This window comes from Crassostrea angulata, chromosome 7, assembly GCF_025612915.1.
Source record: "Crassostrea angulata isolate pt1a10 chromosome 7, ASM2561291v2, whole genome shotgun sequence".
NCBI classification, from domain to species: Eukaryota; Metazoa; Mollusca; class Bivalvia; order Ostreida; family Ostreidae; genus Magallana; species Magallana angulata.
In genome coordinates this window covers 20,675,362-20,698,404 of record NC_069117.1, presented here as the reverse complement: position 1 = coordinate 20,698,404, position 23,043 = coordinate 20,675,362, and the positions used below count along the sequence as shown (strand labels likewise).

General features: G+C 33.7%; 1 protein-coding gene across 1 annotated transcript; it reads left to right on the top strand.

Moving 5' to 3' along the window:
- The first annotated feature begins 6,595 nt into the window (after positions 1-6,595).
- On the top strand, positions 6,596-18,859 carry LOC128193189 (mucin-5AC-like). Its single transcript, XM_052866513.1, has 21 exons — positions 6,596-7,085; positions 8,705-8,922; positions 9,272-9,346; positions 9,466-9,604; positions 9,715-9,847; positions 10,739-10,832; positions 11,151-11,228; positions 12,083-12,237; positions 12,533-12,676; positions 12,792-12,947; positions 13,080-13,224; positions 13,461-13,580; positions 14,268-14,319; positions 14,605-14,757; positions 14,846-16,542; positions 16,823-16,887; positions 17,121-17,293; positions 17,782-17,884; positions 17,997-18,025; positions 18,160-18,302; positions 18,437-18,859. The coding sequence occupies exons 1-21, from the start codon at positions 6,965-6,967 to the stop codon at positions 18,605-18,607; spliced, it is 4,164 nt and encodes a 1,387-aa protein (XP_052722473.1). The 5' UTR covers positions 6,596-6,964; the 3' UTR covers positions 18,608-18,859.
- The last annotated feature ends 4,184 nt before the right edge of the window (positions 18,860-23,043 follow it).

Sequence of the window (23,043 nt, the reverse complement as noted above, 5' to 3'; positions counted from 1 at the left end):
TACATAACACCAAATTTTATTTTTAAATAAACATTTGTGGGAAGACAATACAATGGTAACATTCTCAGCAGTTATCTCTCTTTGCCCATTCATTCTTTTGCATAGTTAAGGAATCTACCCCACCACCCCAGCTCCAAACCAGAAGACATAGAGAACCAAACTCAGCATCAAAATATGTATTTCTGCCTAGTGAACTACCATACCAAATTTGAACTTGATTGGGCAACCATAAAAAAAAGTTATTAGAAAAAAACCAGAAAATTTGTAGACGGAAGAGTGACAGACGGACAGACAGACGGACGGACAGACAGAGTGATTACTAAAGGGGACCCGCAAATCCTTGCGGGGCCCTAATTTAAAAATCTTGATAAGTTGAGTTTTGTTCGTGACATTGATTAGTATTTGAATTTACAAATAATTTAAATTTGGAAATATTTTGGTAAAAATATATCCCTTGAATATGTAATACACATATCAGTAAATTGGAATAAATAGTACAAAAAATAACCCGATTTATCTACAAGCAAATAATAAATTTATTTTTCTCTTAAACGTTAGACCATTTATCTGTCTCAACAGGTAATTTCGCTTTAACAGTTCTTAAAAAAATAATATAGTTTCACATGCAAAATCAGTAAATGTACATGTTTATTTCAGCTATAGGCCTATACGCCATAAATCCCTTTCAATCATTTATGATATACATATAATTGTCAGATCGAGAATCAAAAGTTTTTTGATGTTTCTTTATTTATCGCGTTTATCTCTCCTTTCATGGTAGAAAAAATCTTCAACTTCCACTGAATTACTACATGTAATTCTTCATCTTCGCTAGCCAAGGGTTTCCGATACACTACGCTTCTCATAAACTTTATGAGAAGCGTAGTGTATCGGAAACCCTTGGCTAGCGAAGATAGAAATTCTTTCGACCAAATATTTATTTTCTAAAAATTCGTTCTTTTTTTAGTAACTGGCTACGAGAAGTAAGACAAGCTAGCTACTAGTAACTGGATGAACGAGATGAAATCAAAGCTGGCTACTAGTAACTGGCTACTAGTAACTGGCTTCGAGGAGTAAGAAGAGCTAGCTACTACATGTAGTAACTGGCTACGAGATGAAAGAAACTTGGCTTCTAGTTACTAGTTACTGTTCAAGTGAGAAAACATACCTAGGATTTTTATTTGTGTTCGTAATATGTACATTCCACTATCTCATCATTTACTCATATCTCATATATACTCATATTTCTCACATACTCTCAACGATAATTGATGCGTTTCGTTTAAACTATCTCTATTTTAGACAATATTGTCCAGTTGACTCAAGTACATGTAGCTGTACTTACAGATTGAAAAAATCAACAAATGTTATTAATTATAACAATCTATCATGTCATCCACATAATATTACAACAAAATTACCCAGATATCTCTCTTAATCTGGTCAGCTACCAGTGCATTTCGTTTCAACTATCTCTATTTTAAAGACATTTTTTTCATGCAACTCTAGTAGCTATGTCTGAAGACATTTGTAACAAAATGCACTAGTAGCTGACTACATAAAGAGAGATATCTGAGTAATTGTGTCGTAATATGATGTGGATGACTTGAAGGAATGTTGATATAAGCAAGACTGGCATATATCTTCAATCTATATATACAGCTACTTGAGATATATTGACAAAACCGACAAAAATAAAGATATTTGGAACAAAATGCACTAGTAGCTGACTACATAAAGAAAGATATCTGAGTAATTGTGTTGTAATATTATGTGGATGACTTGACAGAATGTTGATATAAGCATGTCTGGCATATATCTTCACTTTAAATATACAGCTACTTAAGATATATCGACAAAACCGCCAAAAATAAAGATATCTGTAACAAAATGCACTAGTAGCTGACTTCATAAAGAGAGATATATCTGCACTTCTATCGTATTATCTTGTGGATGACCTGATATATTGTTGATATTAACAACCCTTGAAGATGTCTTCAATCTTTATGTACGGCTATTTGAGTTGCATGAAAAAATTGTCTTTGAAATAGAGATAGTTGAAACGAAATGCACTGGTAGCTGACAAGATTAAGAGAGATATCTGGGTAATTTTGTTGTAATATTAAGCGGGTGACATGATAGATTGTTATAATTAATAACACTTGTTGATATTTTCAATCTATAAGTACAGCTACATGAGTCAACTGGACAATATTGTTTAAAATAGAGATATTTTAAACGAAACGCACCAATTATCGATGAGAGTATGAGAGGAATATAGGAAAATAATAATATAAAGCGCAATGTACATCTTAAGAACACAAATAGAAATCATAGGTATGTTTTCTAACTTGGACAGTAACTAGAAGCCAAGTTTATTTCATCTCGTAGCCAGTTACTAGTAGCTAGCTTTTCTTACTTTTCGTAGCCAGTTACTAGTAATCAGTTACTAGTAGCCAACTTTGATTCACCTCGTAGCCAGTTACTAGTAGCTAGCTTTTCTTACCTCTCGTAGCCAGTTACTAGTAGCCAGTTACTAGTAGCTAACTTTACCAATCTCTTTTTTTAACTGGTGGCCGTGGATACGAATTGTCTCTACAAATCATCACATTATCAAAAAATTTTCACCCTTTATTACATAAATGTCCGAATAACTTTTATAATATTTTCACATTTCTTGTATATTTATTATTTATTTATTTTGTATAGGTATTTTCTCATATGCAATCCATAATGTGGTAACACATCTAAAAAAAATATCTCTTATTTCTCAAATATAATTCAGTTTTACTTCTTGAAGTCACCCCTTACAAATGGTCCATGATCTACACTTTAGGAATTCTTTATCTGTTGATGCAGATCCTCAAAAAAGAACACACAAGAAGAGTCGGTTTTTAATGCTGGTTCAATTTCCTGGTAATATGTATTTATATAATAATGTATTTTCAATTTTAGAATATGAAAGAAATTAATGAAAAATGAAGATTTTCAAATACAATATATGTTATATTAAAAAACTATAATTGCTATTTCTAGAACTGTTTTTCGATTAGATGACGATTTTTTTTATTTCAAAACAAATGTACATTGTAGATTTATACGCAACTGACGCGCACCAATGCTTTAGCGCATCAAGTTTTAAATAGGAATCTTTGAAAAACTATCATTTGATCTTTACTCGAATCAAAACTTCTTTACACATTTTCAGTTTTCTCTCATTTAACCTGCATTTGTCAAAATTATTGGATGAGGATGTTTAGAAATGACTCGTACATAGCTAGTTTTACCATTCCCAGTCTCCCAGTCCCTTATGACTTTCCAGTATATAATCAAGATTACAACTAGACTTTAACTTCTGGACGCACAGACTGACCGAGTAAGATGAATAAAATTGGTAAAATGATCAGTTTTTAAAGTATTAGTGAAACCATGCCCTTTCTACAACCCCTTTTCTCCTAAAGAGTTCTCCATTTGATTTTATAGGTAGATACCGTTGAATAGAGAGCCCCGATTCCTCTGTTGGGTGGTCTGTCCTCACACACCGTTCTTATATTCTTCATATTCATGTGGTTTAAATTGGTAAAGTTTTGAGCGTATGTTGGATGAATGTATATTTAATTATTTGTTTCAAATAAAAATATAAATATTATGACTCTAAATCATCCCACTCCAACCTCGAATCCAAAGCTAATGCGTGTATTTAAAGACACCGTAGGTGCGCTGTTCTAACTTCATGTATAGTTATCAAGTGTTCAATAAAAATTATTTTCATCGTTACTATCCTGATGATAGACAACAAGGTCCTTTGTTACAACGCACTTTGAAATATTACACACTTTGAAAAAAATTTTCAAAGTGCGTAATTTTTTCAAAGTGCGTTGCCACAGTCCTTTGCAAAACTTGGACAGTTGGTTGGAGCCGTAAAATGTAAATCATCCCTAACACTGTGCCGGGTATTTATGCCAGTGCAAAGGTGACATTTTTGCACGCGTCTAAGCTGCATGTATCGAAAAATTAAAACGTACCATATGATAGTCCTTTGCTTAGAGAGTTTATTACCACCTTTGCTATTAATATTTTACACCTGCCAGGTGGAACATTTACCTTTAAAAAACAAATTCCTACAGGAAAATAATTTTTTTCATAGGAAAAACAATTTTTCTTTGGGATATTTGGAATTTCCAACCGGAATAAAAGAACTTCCTATAGGAATTTAAATTCCGATGGAATTCGAAAATAACTCCCATAGGATTTTATAATCCGATGGGAAATCTTAATTTCCTACAGGAAACTACTTTTCTGAATCTAATTCTTACAGGAAATACTTTTCTCCTACTGGAAATATAATATCATTCCTTTGGGATATTTTGAAAATCCGATAGGATTTTCAATATCTCCTATAGAAAAATTATTTCTCCAATGGGAATTATTTTTTTTCCTGTGGGATATTAACTCTTAAGTAACTATCTCATCTGTTTGGTGAGACACAAAAAACAAAAGTGGTTATACACTCTCTGGACAATTATCTATCATATGGTAAATAGACTTCTACAAAACTCCCATTTTAAGCGGGTGAAAAATGCCATCTTGGTACTGGCAGAAATATCCGGCACAGTGATCTCTATTAACTAAAATCTATGTGAAGCTTGACGATAACAAAGTTCATATTCATTCCTTTTCAAATTTCGAATTTTAAAGACTTAAATTTACCGATGATTAATTAATTAACTTTGATAGAAAAATGTTCCCATTTGATAATGAAATATTAAGTTTGGTTCAATTTTTAAAAAAAATATTACATGTACATTTTATCAAAAACAAAAGACAATTCTCTTCCTATTTAATATCGATATTAAAGCACAAAATATCGAGTCTATAATTGTTATAGCCTAGTACAGACTAGTAGAATTGATCAGAGTCTACAATGTCGATATTGTGGCTACGGATTTGTTACACACTCGTTTGGTTTTCAATCTGTAGCATATTGTGTTTTTAGTTTTGAGCATCTGTCTTTTATTTGAATTTTGTCGTAAGTGTACAAACGTTTTTGATTTTCTATACCATATTTCTAAAGTACTGATAGCCTATGTATATTAGTATACACTTGCATAAACGTCCTAAAAGCCTACGTGAAACATTATATTCAGTTAACAAAGAAGCATACATTCCCCATTATCGATTTATATATAAATAAATCCGAAGTCCACGAATTCATTGAATTTTGTTTACATTCATGCGCATATAGAGCCCAGTACATTTAAATAAAAATCACATGAGAATGTCTTGTTCCTTTAATTGTTTAAAAAAATAATCTGACGTACTATTTCCTTCGAAGCATGTTTGCTGACACAATTAACTGAATCTGACTCAGATAAAGTTGAAGCGGATTTTTAAATATAGATAAGGGGCGTTATGATTTTGTTTCCTTTTTTTACCTTTTGGTTTATGTTAATTCAAAATTTAGAACACTGGGAAAGGGTGCGCCGTGTTGTGTAACATTTCGGGAGATATTCGCAAATTCATCTACGTACCTTTTACTTACTTTTTACGCATTTATATCATATATTTTTAATTTACTTTTATTTCGTCTCGTTTATTTTGTCTGGAACCTAAACATTTTAAATCGCATTTTTAGATATGTTCATGTTTAATGAAAGTATTTGATTGTTGTATCATAATTTTTTCTAAGGAGAATAACTTATCTGGATATACTTCTCGTTTTTATTTATTTTGCAACATGAGAAAATATTTCTACAACTTGATACTTTTGAACAATTATTTATATTTCACATTTAGCATCGAAAAGAAATAATTTTGGAAATTAATTTCAACTTCACACAAAATCCTTCAAATTTTTAATCATAAATAACATCAACTTGAAATGAAATAAAAAAAGTAATTTTTGTTTCGTGATATATCTAATGCATGTCTGGAATAAAAACCAACTTTTTAAACTGTCCTTAGACATAGAGTTGAAATATCTCTATACAAAGATTTTTTTTTACAATTGTATCCCGAAATCTAAGGCCAATGTGCTTATAAATTTAAAATAGAAAGACATTTTATGTCTGATGAATTTCGATAAAGTTTTACTGTCCAAGATAATGTTGTTGAGATTTTTGTAAGCATAAAAAAGTTCCAAACAATATCGGCCTTCTAACCATTGACTGGCTAAGCTAATAAGAGGTTTAACAGGTGTAATTATAAACATCCAGACAACATTTCTACGACATGCATTAATAATCATTTTGTGTCGCATTCCTGTTTTTCGCCATTTCAGCTAGTTGTGATAACAATTAGCAGCTGATAACGACCCATCTATTTCAGTAATGGCCATCGAAATACCCCAAAACACGTCGATTCTGATAAACATTAAAGCCTTCTACCAGCAGCATGAGTACCCTTTAACTTTTTCCTCAGACCCCATTACAAACTATTGCGCAAAGTTGAGAAACCGTACCCGGTTCGTGACCAGAGAAATCGCAGTTCTTTTATTTTTACTTTTGAATTGACCGAGTCATCGTTCAGTGATGCATACCCGTAAATGAAGTTTAAATCGTGTCGCTCGGCCACGTTGTGTACATAATAAGCCTCTTACTACTAGGGATTCATTCTTTTGTAAACGTTCGAAGAATTGTTTACGTAGTATTCTCATTTTTATAGTTTGTTTCTTTCTCAATGGACGATAAGTTGATCGTTTGTATTACGTCCCTCTGTATATCGGAAATTTAAACTTTTATTTATAGAAGGTATAAATACCCGCTGTTATACATTAATGGTAGACAGTCTGACCACCCGGCCGCGATCTATAACACTCATTGAGAGAAGTCAGAGAGAAAAAAAGGCCGAGATATTTTAATATTTTCTTAACTGGAACCATTTTTTGTGTTACACCGTGCTGCTTTCTGTGATCTGACCTCTGGTTAGGGAAATCGATCTTTCCTTTTTTTTTTTGCTCTACATTATGCATTTAACAAAAATGTGTTTTAAATTCTTAATGAGTATGTGTCTTCTAATTGGGACTATGCGCCGTTCCTATGGGTTATCACTGCCTCTCCCATTGGACATGGAAGGAGAATATATGGGTAAGTCTGCACTTATTCAGCTCTGTGTTTAACATGAAGCAGTTCAAACCGGGTGGCTTCCTACTGTTATTTTACAATATTGATTTTTTCCCCTCCTGTAGAGATCTATAATTGAATTGTTCTGTAACATAAGCCAGCGATCTACCATACATGTAAATAGTTTCAAATTAACACGAAGTTTAATAGGAAATATATTAAACTGTGGATCTGGAATAGATGCATGTTAATTTACAAATTATGCTGGAATCAGGACACAGGCTGCTGATAAATACTGACAGCGTTAATTCATAAAATCCACCAGGCCTCGTAACGCACTATGAATTTTTTAATAGAGATATATGGCACCCGTATACTTAACGAGGATTAACAAGTCTTTCCGCTGGATTTATGCTTGATCATCGCTTTTCACATTCATAAAAGAAAACTGATCTCGAATGGGGAATTTCAATCCATCCTGTCATAAAACATTATTAAACTTAACATTTTCTGGGATATCTTTATCAAAAAAAATATTATATAGAAGATTTTGGAGGCTGTGCTGATCCATAATCACCGCCATAGGTCTGGGATCAAAAATCTGTATATCATTGAAAGCTTTAATATTTTATTCAACAACATAAAAACGTTTCTCGGGTCAGGTGCGGGATTAATTTGCAATGTCATCGCACGGAACAGACCCAAAAAGCTGGCAGCGATAGCAATCAGTGGTCATAAAAATCATTCCAAAACATTTACTCTCACAATTCTCTCATTATTCAAATTTTGAATTTATGAAGCATGTGGATGTCGTGCTCTTTAGAAATTAACACGTTCGTCCATTGGCTTTGCTGTTAAACAATTGATTCACGGCCATACTTTTATTAATATACATGTACGTCTAGAAGAACCCCTCGTAACATACTGACTTGAGTAATGGACATTTACATGTACCTATACACAGAAACGTACATAACGATAACAATCACGGCTCAACCCAGTATACATACATGTACACAATGTGTATAATTATACCTATAAAGACCTAACATAGATGCGATAATTCTGTGTACATATGTCGTCCCCAGATCTTTTCAAACATTTCGACAGCTTCATTGAAGACTTCATTGTCCTGAGCTCGCCTGCGGCAGAACTACGGGTGTATTTGAATCGGTCAAGTTATGGTAGTTTAAAGATCTTTACTTAGTTAAACGATTCATGATCTGTCTGTTCATTTTTGAAGATTCAATATCGGTATGTATTCTAAAAAAAAACCAGCTAATTTTTTGTTTGTTTGTTTTTAAATATGAAACAGGGACGTATAATTATACTAACCTGATAATACGCTGAAGTATTATCATAGTATACACTGTATATAGTGTATATTTCTATAAAAACGAAAATAAGTTAGGTCAATTAAACATAACGTTCTAAAAGAAAGAAAATTGGATTTTTGAATGACTCAGACATTTGTTTCTCGGAAAAATGCAATCACACGAGCGACTCCGGACTGCGGTCATGTTCACGAACAAAATAAATTCAAATGACACCCCTAATTACGCACGGTGAGATAGGTGTAGGCACCTATCCGACAGTCATCCTATTTCCTGTCATTGGAATCCTCAATTACTCATTGTTTTCAGGTGAGGTAACCGTCAATTTAAAAGAAGATGGCGAGCGCTTGCGGCGTTCTGCAGATGGCGTGTCCATTCCCGCCAAAACAATAGAGGTCACCTTCCCTTTCAATAACGGACAAGTGGACCTTCATTTAAAAAGAATGGATGAACTGTCAGCGAATGTTCCTGTCTTTGCTGCCAATGACAGAGGAGAGATAGTGCGACAGTATATACAGGACAAAAGTGTTAGTAATTAATGTACTTTCTCCACATCACACCTAAACTTTATTTATATGGTAAACACAAAACGTATATCACACGCGTTCACTTGTTGAATGCAAAGTACTAGTATATGAAAAATGCAGTATTCTTTTAAATACATTAATTCATATAAAAGTTTCATATATACAGTGTATATCTTCAGTGAAATTATTTTTTACAAATGGATAACTTCTTCCTGTGTATTTATCGTTTATAAGATTTTCGTGAGTTTGCTGACATGCATTGGAAATGAATTTCTCTATCTGAGTTATAAGAAATAGAAATAACTACGTGGCTTTAAAATAATTCTAATGACTTGATATATTTTGACAGAATGTGTTTTTCTATCAAGACGAAAGTAAATTTGCCGCTTTTTACGTCGAAACCACAGACAACGCACTGTGCATGGTATGTATAAAGAGAATGCAACATAATAAATGAATTAGAGTATATAAATGCATTTAAGATAAAGAATCTACCATGTTACACATTTTGTTATCCAACAAAGAATCTCTCGTGAATTTTAGTTTGGAAGTTTTGAAGATAGATCCAACGAATATTTTCTGGAACCAAAGGAGAAAAATTGTAATCCGGAAAGTTCTGGGGTGTTTAAAATTCTGATGGCCAAACACACAAATATCGCCTACAATGATAGCATACCAATTGGTAAGCTCATAAAATGACGTTAAAGCTTAAAATTATATATGCTGTTGATATAACTATTAATACGGTACTTAGCATGTAATTACGCTGATATGTTGTTCATATTTGTGCAGATAAAACACAGAGGCGATATAAAGCCACCCCGCCGGGGGCCCCTGTACCCGAAGCTCTTGTGAGGCGAAAAAGAGCCGTACCTGAGTACAAGATAGAAACACTGTTGGTCGTGGATTTCTCTGTGTATAATTAGTGAGTACAATTAGTGAGTATTTTACACGGCTTTTTTTCATAAACCTAAGAATCAACGCAAATTATCTCGCTTTTGTTACGAATTTTAAAAATGATACATGTACATAAACGGGTTCATTTAACAGCGGCTTCTATTGTTTCCTAAGGATATTTGGCCATCAAAACTTTTCTTATATATATACACACAGAAAAGAGAATTTCAAATCTCTTGCCTTTATTACATGGTGCCACTCTTATTACGTATTTTAAATAATGTGAAAGAAAAGAAAAGAATGAAGTAAATGAGTACCATAATACAGGACGAAAGCTGATACATCGTTATCTCTACTAGATGATGTCATTGTCGGTATGCTGCTGTATATAGTGTCAAATACGTTACAGATTAAACAAGATAATATTTAAAGAGAAGAAAACGATATAGCGTGCTAAAATATGATTACCTTTAACATTTAACTATATATCTAATATCATGGCGAAATGAATACATATACATTAACACAAGTATTTTAATCCAAATTTATTCGAGTAACACTATAAGTTGGGGGTGTATAAATTTATGTCAAATTGACACGTTCTTCAAAATAACCTGCATTGCTATCTTTAATATCACCCATAAACCGAAATATTTTGCGAATGTAAGTAAATTTCGGGACAAAATTACAATTATTTGAAGTTCTAAATAAGCATCACCAATAAAAGTGTATGGACCTTTTGAATTATTTTACTGTTACATGTATATAAACGGCAAGCCACAATTTCCGACAACTAATTGCTTTAATTCAGCTGTAAATAACGTTAAAGTAAAGCTAGTATTGTAAATCATTGATCGATACAATGATGGGGGTTGGTATACACGTTATCTACTACATGAAATGTATTTTTTGTCTCTAGCTGGTACACGCAAAGTACAAAGACGACTTCCGGTGAGAGGGATGCGGAAGCAAAAGCCAACATCCGGCAGTACTACGCCTGGGTCATCAATGGGGTAACTCGCATAGAGCTAATATTGCCTTGAATAAAAGATTATAATGTAAAGATATTTCATAACTTACATTATAAATGTGAACTAGTTTGCCAAAAGTTGATACAAAAAGAAATTTTGACGATTTTTATTTTATACATGTGATAAATATAAAGTTGAAATTTGATTACTTTTGATCAGTGATACTGAGAAAAAACATGTAAATCTGGGTTTTTTTTGGTCAAACTTTTAATTACTATTAATATTAAATCAATCAATATTATATTTAGACATTAGTGCATTAAGTGTCTGCATTGAAATAAGCGCCCCATGTGTTTACAGATGGATGTACGATACAAGAACATACAGACCTCCTCATACACAATATCCGTTGTTTTTGCTGGAATCTATATAGCAGATGTAAGTATCGTTATGAATTATTATTTTCAATATATTTTTTTTTTGCATGGAACTAATTTTAAAATTTCAGTATTTATTTGCACAGCTTTGTTTCAAATAAAAATCAATCCTTTAAAAAAAAAAAGAATTTCTTACTATTTTTGGGCTTTCTTCATTGGTGTTGCCCTTGGCATGCATGACATTGGTAAAAGAAAAGTTATACATTTTTATTCAATTTAAGATTTAATGTTCAAAAATTTTTGAAATGTGCTAGAATTTCAATGGCGAAAAATATAATGGGAATACTCATGTAAAGGTATAGGAGAGAGAAAAGGCCAATGACAGGCAAACGCCCGTACTCTATGACTTGTATTCCTTAGCCGACACTGAGTTCTGCCACAGCTCTCTTTTGTATAAAGGGTTTCTAAAATGTAATTAATAACAAAATTGTTACTTTGTTTGACTTCAATAAGAATGCAAGGCTGAATAAACACGTATTAAAAGAGTGATATATGGGGACATATTTTTTCCATTAATGCAACTGGGCATTAAGAAAGAAATCGGAAAACCATTGAAATCAAAATATACATGTAGTGAGCTTTTGAATGCTTTAATGAAGACTTTGCCTTCAAACCCAATAAACCACTATTATTACACAGCGCTGATATTGAAGAAAAGCATAAAAGTCGAAGAATACAATATCTTTCGAAATGTAACGAAATAAAAAATCATCAGAATAATCGTCACAAAGTCGTTTCTTGAAGAAAGTATAGAAGTCTGAAGCAATCGTTATCACGAATCAATAATTTTCAATCTTTCAAAAACAACAGTTTTAATTTTCTCAACTACACAATTTTGAATTGAATGTTTTTTAGACACCTTCAAAATCGACCTTCACGGAAAACAACAAAGATTCTTCAGTACCTACACCTAAAGTTGAGGCCTCGACCGTTCTTAATGACGTCACAAGCTGGGTTAACAGCAATGCGGGGAGCCTTCCCAGCAACGATCACGCAATGATGTTTTCAAGGTAAAATTTTTAAATACATTGTAGATTCAATTTCACGTGATTTTCAACAGTTCAACAATGTGGACAAAGTTAAAATAATCAAACGCCTTTATTTATGATTTTTTTTAGACAACGAAATTAAAACCTCAAAACAAAAACTCAAATATCATTGATATAAATTAAAGGCGTTTCAATCATATTACCACAGTAGGTATACATTTACATGAATTTTTTCTCTCGGTCTTTTACATATTCTCTAATGGGCCGGTCACCGGCTGGAGTTGGTATCATAATAACCGTTGTTTTGTCGCCACAGGTACGACTTCACGAGTTCAGGGTCCAGCAGTAACGCCGGCCTGGCCTGGGTCGGGGCGGTGTGTACTACCCAGAGTGTGTCCATCGTGGAGGACCATTTCAACTTCGTCATCCTGACAGTAGCGGCTCATGAACTCGGACACAGGTTTGTAAAACCATTATTATACATGTATATTAATAACTGTTTAGATGACTTCTTGACCGCGTGTATTTATCAATGATAATGAAATATAAATAATTTGGTGTTTTCTATTTGTCAGCCTGAGCGCCGAACACGATGGTACAGGGAATGCCTGTAGCAGCTCGGATGCCTTTATAATGGCCGCATCGTCCTCTATAGTAGATAACACGAATCCTTGGAAATTCTCAACTTGCTCAACGGGCTATTTCACAGCCTACATTTCGTCCTTAAACAGGTAATCGGGTCATTCGTATAAATGTATACATATACATGTGAAAACCTTCAAAAGAACATACTTACAATATATATACAATATATATTATATATATACAATATATACTTAACATGTATTCGGTTTTTGAAACAGCGGGAGTAGCGGAAACTGTATGACGACACTAAATGCAGGATTTGACCCGACAGCTTTAAACCAATACACAAGTTTACCTGGCCAAGTGTATGATGCAGATGCCATGTGTAGACATATAGTAGGGCCAGCATCTTCATTTTGCATGGTGAGATTATTCAGAAGTTTCTACTCTAAAACTAAGAAAGTTTGATGACTTTTTTCTATTTGTATTATATGGTCTCCATACATGTTTATGTATGGAGATCATATAATACAAATATAAAAAGCAAATGAAAAATAATAAACAAGATAAGAACAATTCAGAAATTGAGATTGAGAACGATAAATAATTTATGAATGTATATTTTTATGTGATAATTATAATGTACCGTATCTCCACAGTTTCCTTATAAAAACAATTACACGTCCATATGTACCACTTTGTGGTGTCACAAAACAGACGGAAGTGGGCAGTGTGAGTCGGCCGCGGGGGCGGACGGTCTTCAGTGTGGAAACAGAAAGGTATATATTTATGGAATATATAATGAATATATTTATATAAAGTCCAAACTAAATAATGGCAATTTTTTAAAATTTACCTATGTTTTGCATGTGTATTTTTGTAAATATTGATAATAATTTTATGATGAACAATAAATTATTATATTACCTTTACATTGAAACACACCTTCAAGGGGTAATAATGTACTTTAAAGGTCCAGGTAATATCTAGGAGTGAAATATGTTAACGTTATCAAAAATATCAGATCCTTCATTTTCAAATTACTTTTGTTAACATATTTTACGTTTGGTTGAATTCCTGAATTATGCTTCCATAGCACATTCCAAGAGAACTGAAATAACGGTATTAGTACCAACAAACAATATTTTGCCATTTATAAAATGATACGAACACAACCATCGATTTTAAAATGCACAGTCTATTATCGAATGTTTGATTTCATTAATTTGTTTTAAACATATGTTTAACTTAATCTGAAACTTTTGGCAAGGAAAAGTTCGAGTGAATCCTTTTTATTCTTCACACACAAAGGGTTTACTAGTATATCAGAAAAACAAATTACCAAGATTAAGTAAGTTTGCTTATCTGTTGTGTTCTAATCAGTTGCTGCACAAAACACCGAAACATATATTACAATGAGTACGAACCAAACAAACTAACATTAGTCCATGAATGTTTCGTTTTAGTGGTGTGTGTCGGGAGTATGTACGGACGACGACTGTGCGCCCTCTGGGGACGGTATGTGTTATAATAAAAGACGGGAAAAATTACTCTACCTTAGATTGAATAAATATATAAAGTCAACGATTTGTCGAACTTAGCATGCTATTGATTATTGTTGATATGATTATGCAATGCATATACGATATTATGTACACATTGAAAAGACTGGATGGTTGTGACCATTTTTGACTATATCTTAAGCTGTTAAGACGGAGACAAGAAATAATTCAAGGTAGATATGTTGGGTAATTTGCTGGTCATACAGCCTTCTTTAATATTCTGTGAACAATTTATTTCCAGAATCGTGTTTATATGGTGACAGAAGTGGTGAAGTGATAACTTTTAACAACGCTGGGAAAACCTGCTCACAGGTCTCCAACGAGCCGCACATATGCTACTTCGTCAGTGATGAATGTTGTCAAACCTGTGCCAAATTTTACACCGGAAGACAAGGTAAACAGATGCATCATAAAGGACGAATGATAATAAAGAAACGAGAACGAAAAGAACTCTGCTTATATCTGATCTGTTATTTTTTCAGGTTGTTTGTATGGTGACCAAGCCTCGGGTTGTACCAGCGGCCACTGTGCAGCAAATCAAGATTTATGTTGTGGAACCTGTTATACTGGCACAACAGCAGTGCCAGTGACAACAACTGAGACACCAAATTTGTGCAAAACAACAACAATACTTTCTACTTCAACAATTGCAACTTCTACTACAGAGCAACAAACAACTACAACAATTTCACAACAACCAACAACCACAGTGCAAGTAACAACAACCTTAGAGCCAACAACAACTACCACTATGCCAACAACAACTACAACCATTCCAACAACAACTACCACAGAGCCCACAACAACTACCACAGAGCCCACAACAACTACCACAGAGCCCACAACAACTACCACAGAGCCCACAACAAGTACCACTATTCCAACAACAACTACAACCATTCCAACAACAACTACCACAGATCCCACAACAACTACCACAGAGCCCACAACAACTACCACAGAGCCCACCACAACTACCACAGAGCCCACCACAACTACCACAGAGCCCACCACAACTACCACAGAGCCCACAACAACTACCACAGAGCCCACAACAACTACCACAGAGCCACCATCAACTACCACTATGCCAACAACAACTACAACCATTCCAACTACAACTACCACAGAGCCCACAACAACTACCACAGAGCCCACAACAACTACAACCATTCCAACAACAACTACCACAGAGCCCACAACAACTACCACTATTCCAACAACAACTACCACTATGCCAACAACAACTACAGCCATTCCAACAACAACTACCACAGAGCCCACAACAACTACCACAGAGCCCACAACAACTGCCACAGAGCCCACAACAACTACCACAGAGCCCACAACAACTACCACAGAGCCCACAACAACTAAAACAGAGCCAACAACAACTACCACAGAGCCCACAACAACTACCACAGAGCCCAAAACAACTACCACAGAGCCCATAACAACTACCATAGAACCAACTACCACTACATCAGAACAAACAACCACAACTACCATTATAACAACAACTACCACAGAACAAACAACAACTACCCCAGGACCAGTAACAGCCACAGTGCAAGAAACAACAACCTTACAGCCTGCAACAAGAACCATGGAGCTCACTACAGCAGAATCATCAGCAACCACAGAACCAACAACAACAACCACAGTACCAACAACAACCACAGATCCAACAACAACCACAGTACCAACAACAACCACAGATCCAACAACAACCACAGTACCAACAACAACCACAGATCCAACAACAACCACAGAACCAACAACAAGTACCATTAATACAGACACAACCTCTACAAAATTAACAACACTAAGCAGAGAATCAACAACTACCACCACGGAACCAATAACTACCAAAGAAACTACAACAGAGCAAACAACAACTACTACAGAACCAACCACAACTATCACAGAACCAACAACAACTACCAATGAACCATCAACAACCATTACGTCCACTGCGTCAGTTACAACCACTGCAGCAATAACCACTACCACCTTACCATCAACCACTACATCTACGGTTCCAGTTACGACAACTGCGACTGTTATTGGAACTAATGAGATACGGTTCATATTTGTGATCAGATTAGTGATTGTTATCACAGAGGACCTGACAATTAGTGCCCAGTACTCAATTGTGATGATAAGGGCGGAAACTGCAGTAAGTACATGTACTTATCATATTAACCAATCAGTGTGGAATGTCTTTAAGAGTGCTGGATTGTCAAAGACATTTATAAATTTCATTAATCTCATTTAGAAGTTCTTTATATAAGTATTTAGGAAAATATAATTATTTATGTAAAAATAATTTTTAAAAACTTTTTTTTTCATTGAATAATTGGTAATGAGTGAAATGCAGAGAAATCCTCTTTGAGCACTTTGAAAAATACCAATTTACCAATTCTAGAGTACCTAATAGTTTATTCATCTATTTCAAGCTTACAGAACTTTATCGGAGGAGACTCGGTAGTAGATTCAAACGATGCCGAGTCAAAAGAGTAAGGTATGATGAAATGGCATTAGCATTTTATTGGAAACTTCATATCATACAAGGTCTTAACAATTATTTTATCACATAAGCAATTACAAGTACTTCCTTTTAATATCGAAATTCCTTTTTTGTAAAGAGACGCATGAAGAGTAATATGTTCGAACTTATATATCTATCATTAATTACTAATATATCAAGTTATTTAAAGAAGTGTCATTAAATTGAAATATGAATAAATTTGACAGAAGTGGAAGCTTGATTGTTGATTATGATGTAATCACTGATGAGGAACCTGCTTCGGCTTCGGATGTCGTGTCTGTTGCCAAAGACCTCGTTTCCGGTACGGAGAATGTGACGTATGACGGACAAGCAGCACCGGTGTCGTCTGCAGCTTTTGTCGATTCGTCGGGAACAAACGGTATTTAATAGTAGTATTAACATTACAAGAAATAAATTGATGCAATCGTCAACAGAACGGCTGCAATTCTGCAAACTATTTGTATTTCTGAACCACAATATATATATTTATATACATATGTATTTGTAATGAAAAAATTCGAGTTTTGGCATTACATGAACATTCCCTTGCAGATATATGGACAAAGTTGTGTGTATCAACTTGAATATTTAGAGTTATACACATCATATATATTATACTTGTATTAAAAGTTAAAGGAACCTATAGCTAGAATTAAGATAAAAAAACATGTTTGTGAAGTTTTGATTATTACGAATATAAAAAGTTTATATTTTCAAAGAAAATAAAACCCAAATTAGGAAAAAAGTTAACTTTAGTATGGATAGTGTTGTCGGTGTGCCCGAACTTGACTTGTTTTGTGGTCATATTTTCGAATCATCAAGACCGAGAAAAAATCATAGTTATCATAACGTACCTTTCTCTTCCAGTAAATATAAGCAGCGCTACAACAGGTTGTGAAGTTTTGGAATCCTCCAGTTCCTGTGGGTCAGGATATAAGTGTATCGAGGGCAGTTCCGGCCCATACTGTCGGTACGCAAAAAATTTTAAAAAATTGATTTCGAATGAAAATATCAATTTTGTTTATATGACATACATGTGTACGTATGATTTTTGTTATCATTTATTTTATTTTTTTTTATAGCAAATCCGTCTCTGAATACGATACGCAAAGTAAGACATTTTTTATCGATCAAAACTTTGAAACATCTTTGGAAATGAAAAAAACCAAACATTTGTAATCGATTTAAAAATGACACACCAATTGAAAAATATATATAAGATATCAATGCGATTTGTTATTTCAGTGCTGATCATAATCGGTGCTGTAGTGGGGTCCGTTTGTCTCCTTGTCACAACAGCGGGGATTTTGGTGCTATGTATTTGTAAAAACCAGAGGAAAGAAAAAGACAGGAGTCGATATGGCATCGACAATCCTGCTATCACCCCGGTAAGGCTATTGACACTCTCTTGTATAGAGTATATTCATTCAGAAATTTGTGCTTTTCTACAACGAATTATCGCCTCTTTTATCCAAAGATTCCTTTGAAAGATTTTAAAGAATTTTTGTTTTTTAATTTTCAGGACGACTTTCATCATAACGGGCGACTTCATTATGAGAATGACAGCGACATGGGCAGTCCGTTTTATGGCAGACGATGGTATCCAGGGTATAACGAAATGGCGCCAAATGGCACATGGCACCAACAGCCAATGAGCAACGTAAAATACTCAATACCGAGGCCAAAATACTAGAGACAATAATTTTATTGATTATATTCATCATCAACGAAATGAATCTAAAGTCATGCAATTTTTCATTCAAATGCATAATAAGACTAAAAAAGTGCCAAATTCTCTCACGGATGAATGTGTTTTTGTTGTGCAATATTATAGCTCTTTATTTGTATCTTTTTGTACAAATGCGTTTTATAAATATCTTTTTATAGCCTGTACATGAAAATATATATAGTTTTTTAAAAATGAAAGTACTCTATATTTTTTATGCTTTTATTTTTCTCTCTTTACTTACTGCAGGTGAACGTCTTCATAACTACATGTAATTAAAATAACCTATCGTTAAAAAAATAAATCGCGTAAGATTGACCATATGAAGGTGTATCTAGGGTCTGTGGTTTTCGTTCGTGCTCTTTAAGTGATGTGGTTTCTAACATCTTGGCTGTAAAGACGCGCAACCATTAAATGGTCATCGTCACATGTAAACTTATGTATCATGATACACCAATTTGTCCATTTTATTGAAAGTTACATTTGTCCTATTCATTTTTATGGACTTTGCAGTTCAGATAAAAATCAGGCAAGGAAACTTAAATTCATATTTTCATCGAATGCAGCGATTTGATTTTAGAGTTTAAAGAATTTTAACAAATGGCATTGATAGCATTTGTTTGGTGAGTTATAATATAAAATGCGTCTATACAAATTTAAGACTATGGAATTAAAAAGATACAATGAACAACGTGAATGAAGCTAAAATGCACCAATGTACTTGGGGAGTAATATGAGCCACGAATCAACTTGCGTGCTTTATTACGAGCGTCGTTTATACAGACCCACGGGTGATGGAGAGAGGAACGACGCGTAATTAACTATAAGTTTTCGACGATGTGATTGCTTATCAGTTGTACAAATTCTATCCGTTCAAATAAGAATTTTGTTGTAGCAGTTATCTCTCTCATCTCTTGCAGTCCATCTTTCACTAAGATATCTGATTGTTTAAAAAAAATTATGTAGTCCTATACCAGGGCCAATAAAACGCGTTAACTATTTTGCGCTCTGCTGATTATCACCAAACACATTATTTGATGCACATACATTTATATAAAAATCATTTGTTTCATTGCATTTGATTAAAAGATGTTTTTTCCCCCAAATTTTGTACTCATGAATCAATCATTGTAAACATGGAAAACATCATACGATAAATTTAAAATGTCAGTACGCAACGATCAAACGCGTAGTTGTCATTTCAAAAAATCATTTCTGTACTCTTGTGTTTTTCTCTTGGCAGAATAAATGCCTCTTTGCCATGTGAAATTTAGTCAGCTTTGATGTTTTCATTTTTATTACTGCGTTCAACTACCGATGAATTAACTAATTCCTTTAATTAATTTATGTTGGCATAGATCTGTCACCACCTCTTTTCAGATAATTATGTCGACTTGTCAGATATTTATGTCAATTTGTCAGATATTATGTTGACTTGTCGGAATGTAGTCATATTGACTAGAAACTCAATATTTTGTTGTCAAAGCGTGTTAGTGTCATTAACTGCCATATCATTAAGTCTGACATAAAGATCTAACAAGTTAACATAATTATCTGACAAGTCGCCATAAAGATCTGACAAGTTAACAAAATTATCTGACAGAAGAAACAAAATTGTCATAAGTTTGAAGAAAGAAGATGGGGGAACAAGACAGCGAAAATGCCCATTTGGTTTTGTCGTAAAAAAATTTCAAATTAATTTTTTTTTTACTAAATATACTAGATGATGTTATACTACAAGTTTACAAAAGTACAATTTTAAACTATATTCAGTTTTGAATATTTTAACAAACGATAAGAAAAAAAAGAAATTCGAATATTTTGGTGGTATCGAACCCACAACCTAAAAACCCTAGCACTATAATGTTACCTAATGTCTGGTGCTTTAACCACTGAGCCATTTCAGTCACAATAAATTTCTTTGTTAAATTCTAAATGCTACTTCAATCACAAATTTACGGACTTGGAGTATTTCTCTAAAATGTTCAATTGTATGGATACAAAATGACATTTTTAAAGTATAGTGGGTCATCTCTCCACGTTTTTGTTGATTGAAATCGGTTTGATTCCCTTTAAACCTTATATAGACTATGACAAAATTATGGAGCCCAGACCCACTCTACAAAAGAGAAGGCATTGAAGTTCTAAAAATGACACTATTTGGAGTTTTTGACACACTTACTACAGTTTAAATCAACCTATTCCAAATATTTAACATATTTAAAGGTTATAAATCGATGTTATGGTAAACATACATTGTTTCTAATAATTTAGAAAGAAATCATGAGATTTGTTCATGTATTGATTTTTATAGTATCTTATCTATCCTCATATGGGCAGGTTACACGCCTTATTCACCCATCTTCTTATCATTCATTTCACAAGTTAACTTGCTAGATAATGATGTTGACTTGTCAGATGTTATGTCGTCTTGTCAAATAATTATGTCGATTTGATAGATTATTATGTCAACTTGTCAAATAATGAAGTCCATTTGAAAGATGACTATTTCGATCCTTATATGTCGACTTCTCAGAAAACATTATGTCAACTGGATGGCACAAATTGGGCATGGTAGTGTTGAATTTAAAAAAAAAGCGAATAAGAGACAAGTCGACATAAGGATTTGACAAGTCAACATACATGTAATTATCTCACCAGTAGACATCAAGATCAGACAAGTCGAAATAACTATCTAACAAGTGGTGGCAGAAATATGCCACCATAAAAATCCTTGGAGATAATTTTTGCAACCTTGTTTTATGTTATTTGTGTCGGTGTTTTCCAAAAGGAACCTATAATGCTGTCACATCTGGCTGCTCCGTGACGTCCTGCAACGTCATCTTTTTTATTTTAAATTCCATGAGAATAAATTTTCTTTTGACATCATTTCTGTTTAACAAAACAAGATATCACGTCAAATAGCATGTAAAATATAATAACACTGTTCATTTGAAGCATTTAAAAATCATTTGTTTCACGTCTATATGTACTCTACAGTGATACTGTGTAACTGTGATTATTGTTTTAATATAGTGTATTTATGTTTGTATATACATGTATATTTAAACAATAAAATGCTTTCTTTGGTGATTCATTCGGGTTATGAAGGTAGCGACATTGCAGGAAAAACAAGTTGCTGTCCTTTAAAAAAGGACTACAATACGTGGACCATTTGCACGTGTTTCCAACGAAAACGTGAAAGCCTTAAGATTATCAGAGATTCCACCGACTCTAGCCCTCTGCTTTTAACCACTAAATTTGTACGTTGTATTACGTATACATATGTATAGCCCTGACTTTTTATCTCAGAATTTAAAGGGTTCATACTTCTAAAATAATTATGATCTATCTATGAATGAAGTTTGCATGTATAGTATCAGGCATTCGGTGAATTCTACTATTTGTGCACACATTACGATTCGCACTACTTTGTTAACTAACGTTATGCAGTGACAGCTTTGTGTAAATTAAAAATTTCATATTTTGATGCATTTTTTCTGAGATTTAACTTTTTATAAAGTAAACTAATTATTCAATCATACTTAAATGCTTAAACAAATTTAATCGGGAAGTTCTCTAGTCTTGCCTACTATAAAAGTAAAGTTACATGTGTATTCGGATAACAACAAAACATTCCAAATTATGCTATTTGATGCATGTTGTAGTTTCGGCATAACATAAACTTATTTCATTATACTGATAGTTCATATCACATGCCAATTATTTCTTTAAAAGGAATACTTTGTTTCTGTACTGTTTACCGACAACTTTACAATTACAGCGCCTTTGAACTTATGTGTGCGTATGGCACGGAATCCCGATCCCGATTCAGATAAACGTGTGCTAGCCTGGTTCCCTGAGCTACCCATTACGCACAGGAACCAGACTAGCTCATGCGCAGGCTAAATTTTCCCCATAGCATCCGGTTTAACCTCGCTTATATATTTTCTGCGTGGACCTTAGGTCCACGCAATACATAACACGCGTTAGCGGGTTATGTAAATTTTTCCTGCAATGATCGCTACCTTCATAACCCGCATGAATCATCAAAGAAAGCATTTTATTGTTTATATTAACATCTTTCTTTAACTAATCAATAAACTGATTATGAAAAGTTAGTAAAATTCACTAAATTACTGTTAATGTACAAAAGTACGTTAGCTAAAAGAAACAGCCAAATCGTCTCCTGTGAGACTTTGAGTCTGGCATCGTCATGATTATGTCTTGCAGTCCGGGATTTTACTAAGGTAGCTGCAGGTTCAGACCAATCGATAAACAGGGCGTGTCAATTTCAGTCCTGTCACTTTCAGCCGCTGTAGATTTCGACCAATCGATAAATAGGGCGTGTATATTTCAGTCTGGCTGTTTTTATAGAGCTATGAATTAGCTATAAGTTTCCG

Coding starts and splice junctions, on each gene's coding strand:
- LOC128193189 (XM_052866513.1), top strand. CDS start 6,965: ATGCATTTAACAAAAATGTGTTTTAAATTCTTAATGAGTATGTGTCTT. Junction 9,347..9,465: donor CAGACAACGCACTGTGCATG/GTATGTATAAAG, acceptor CGTGAATTTTAG/TTTGGAAGTTTTGAAGATAG. Junction 12,948..13,079: donor TACATTTCGTCCTTAAACAG/GTAATCGGGTCA, acceptor TTTTTGAAACAG/CGGGAGTAGCGGAAACTGTA.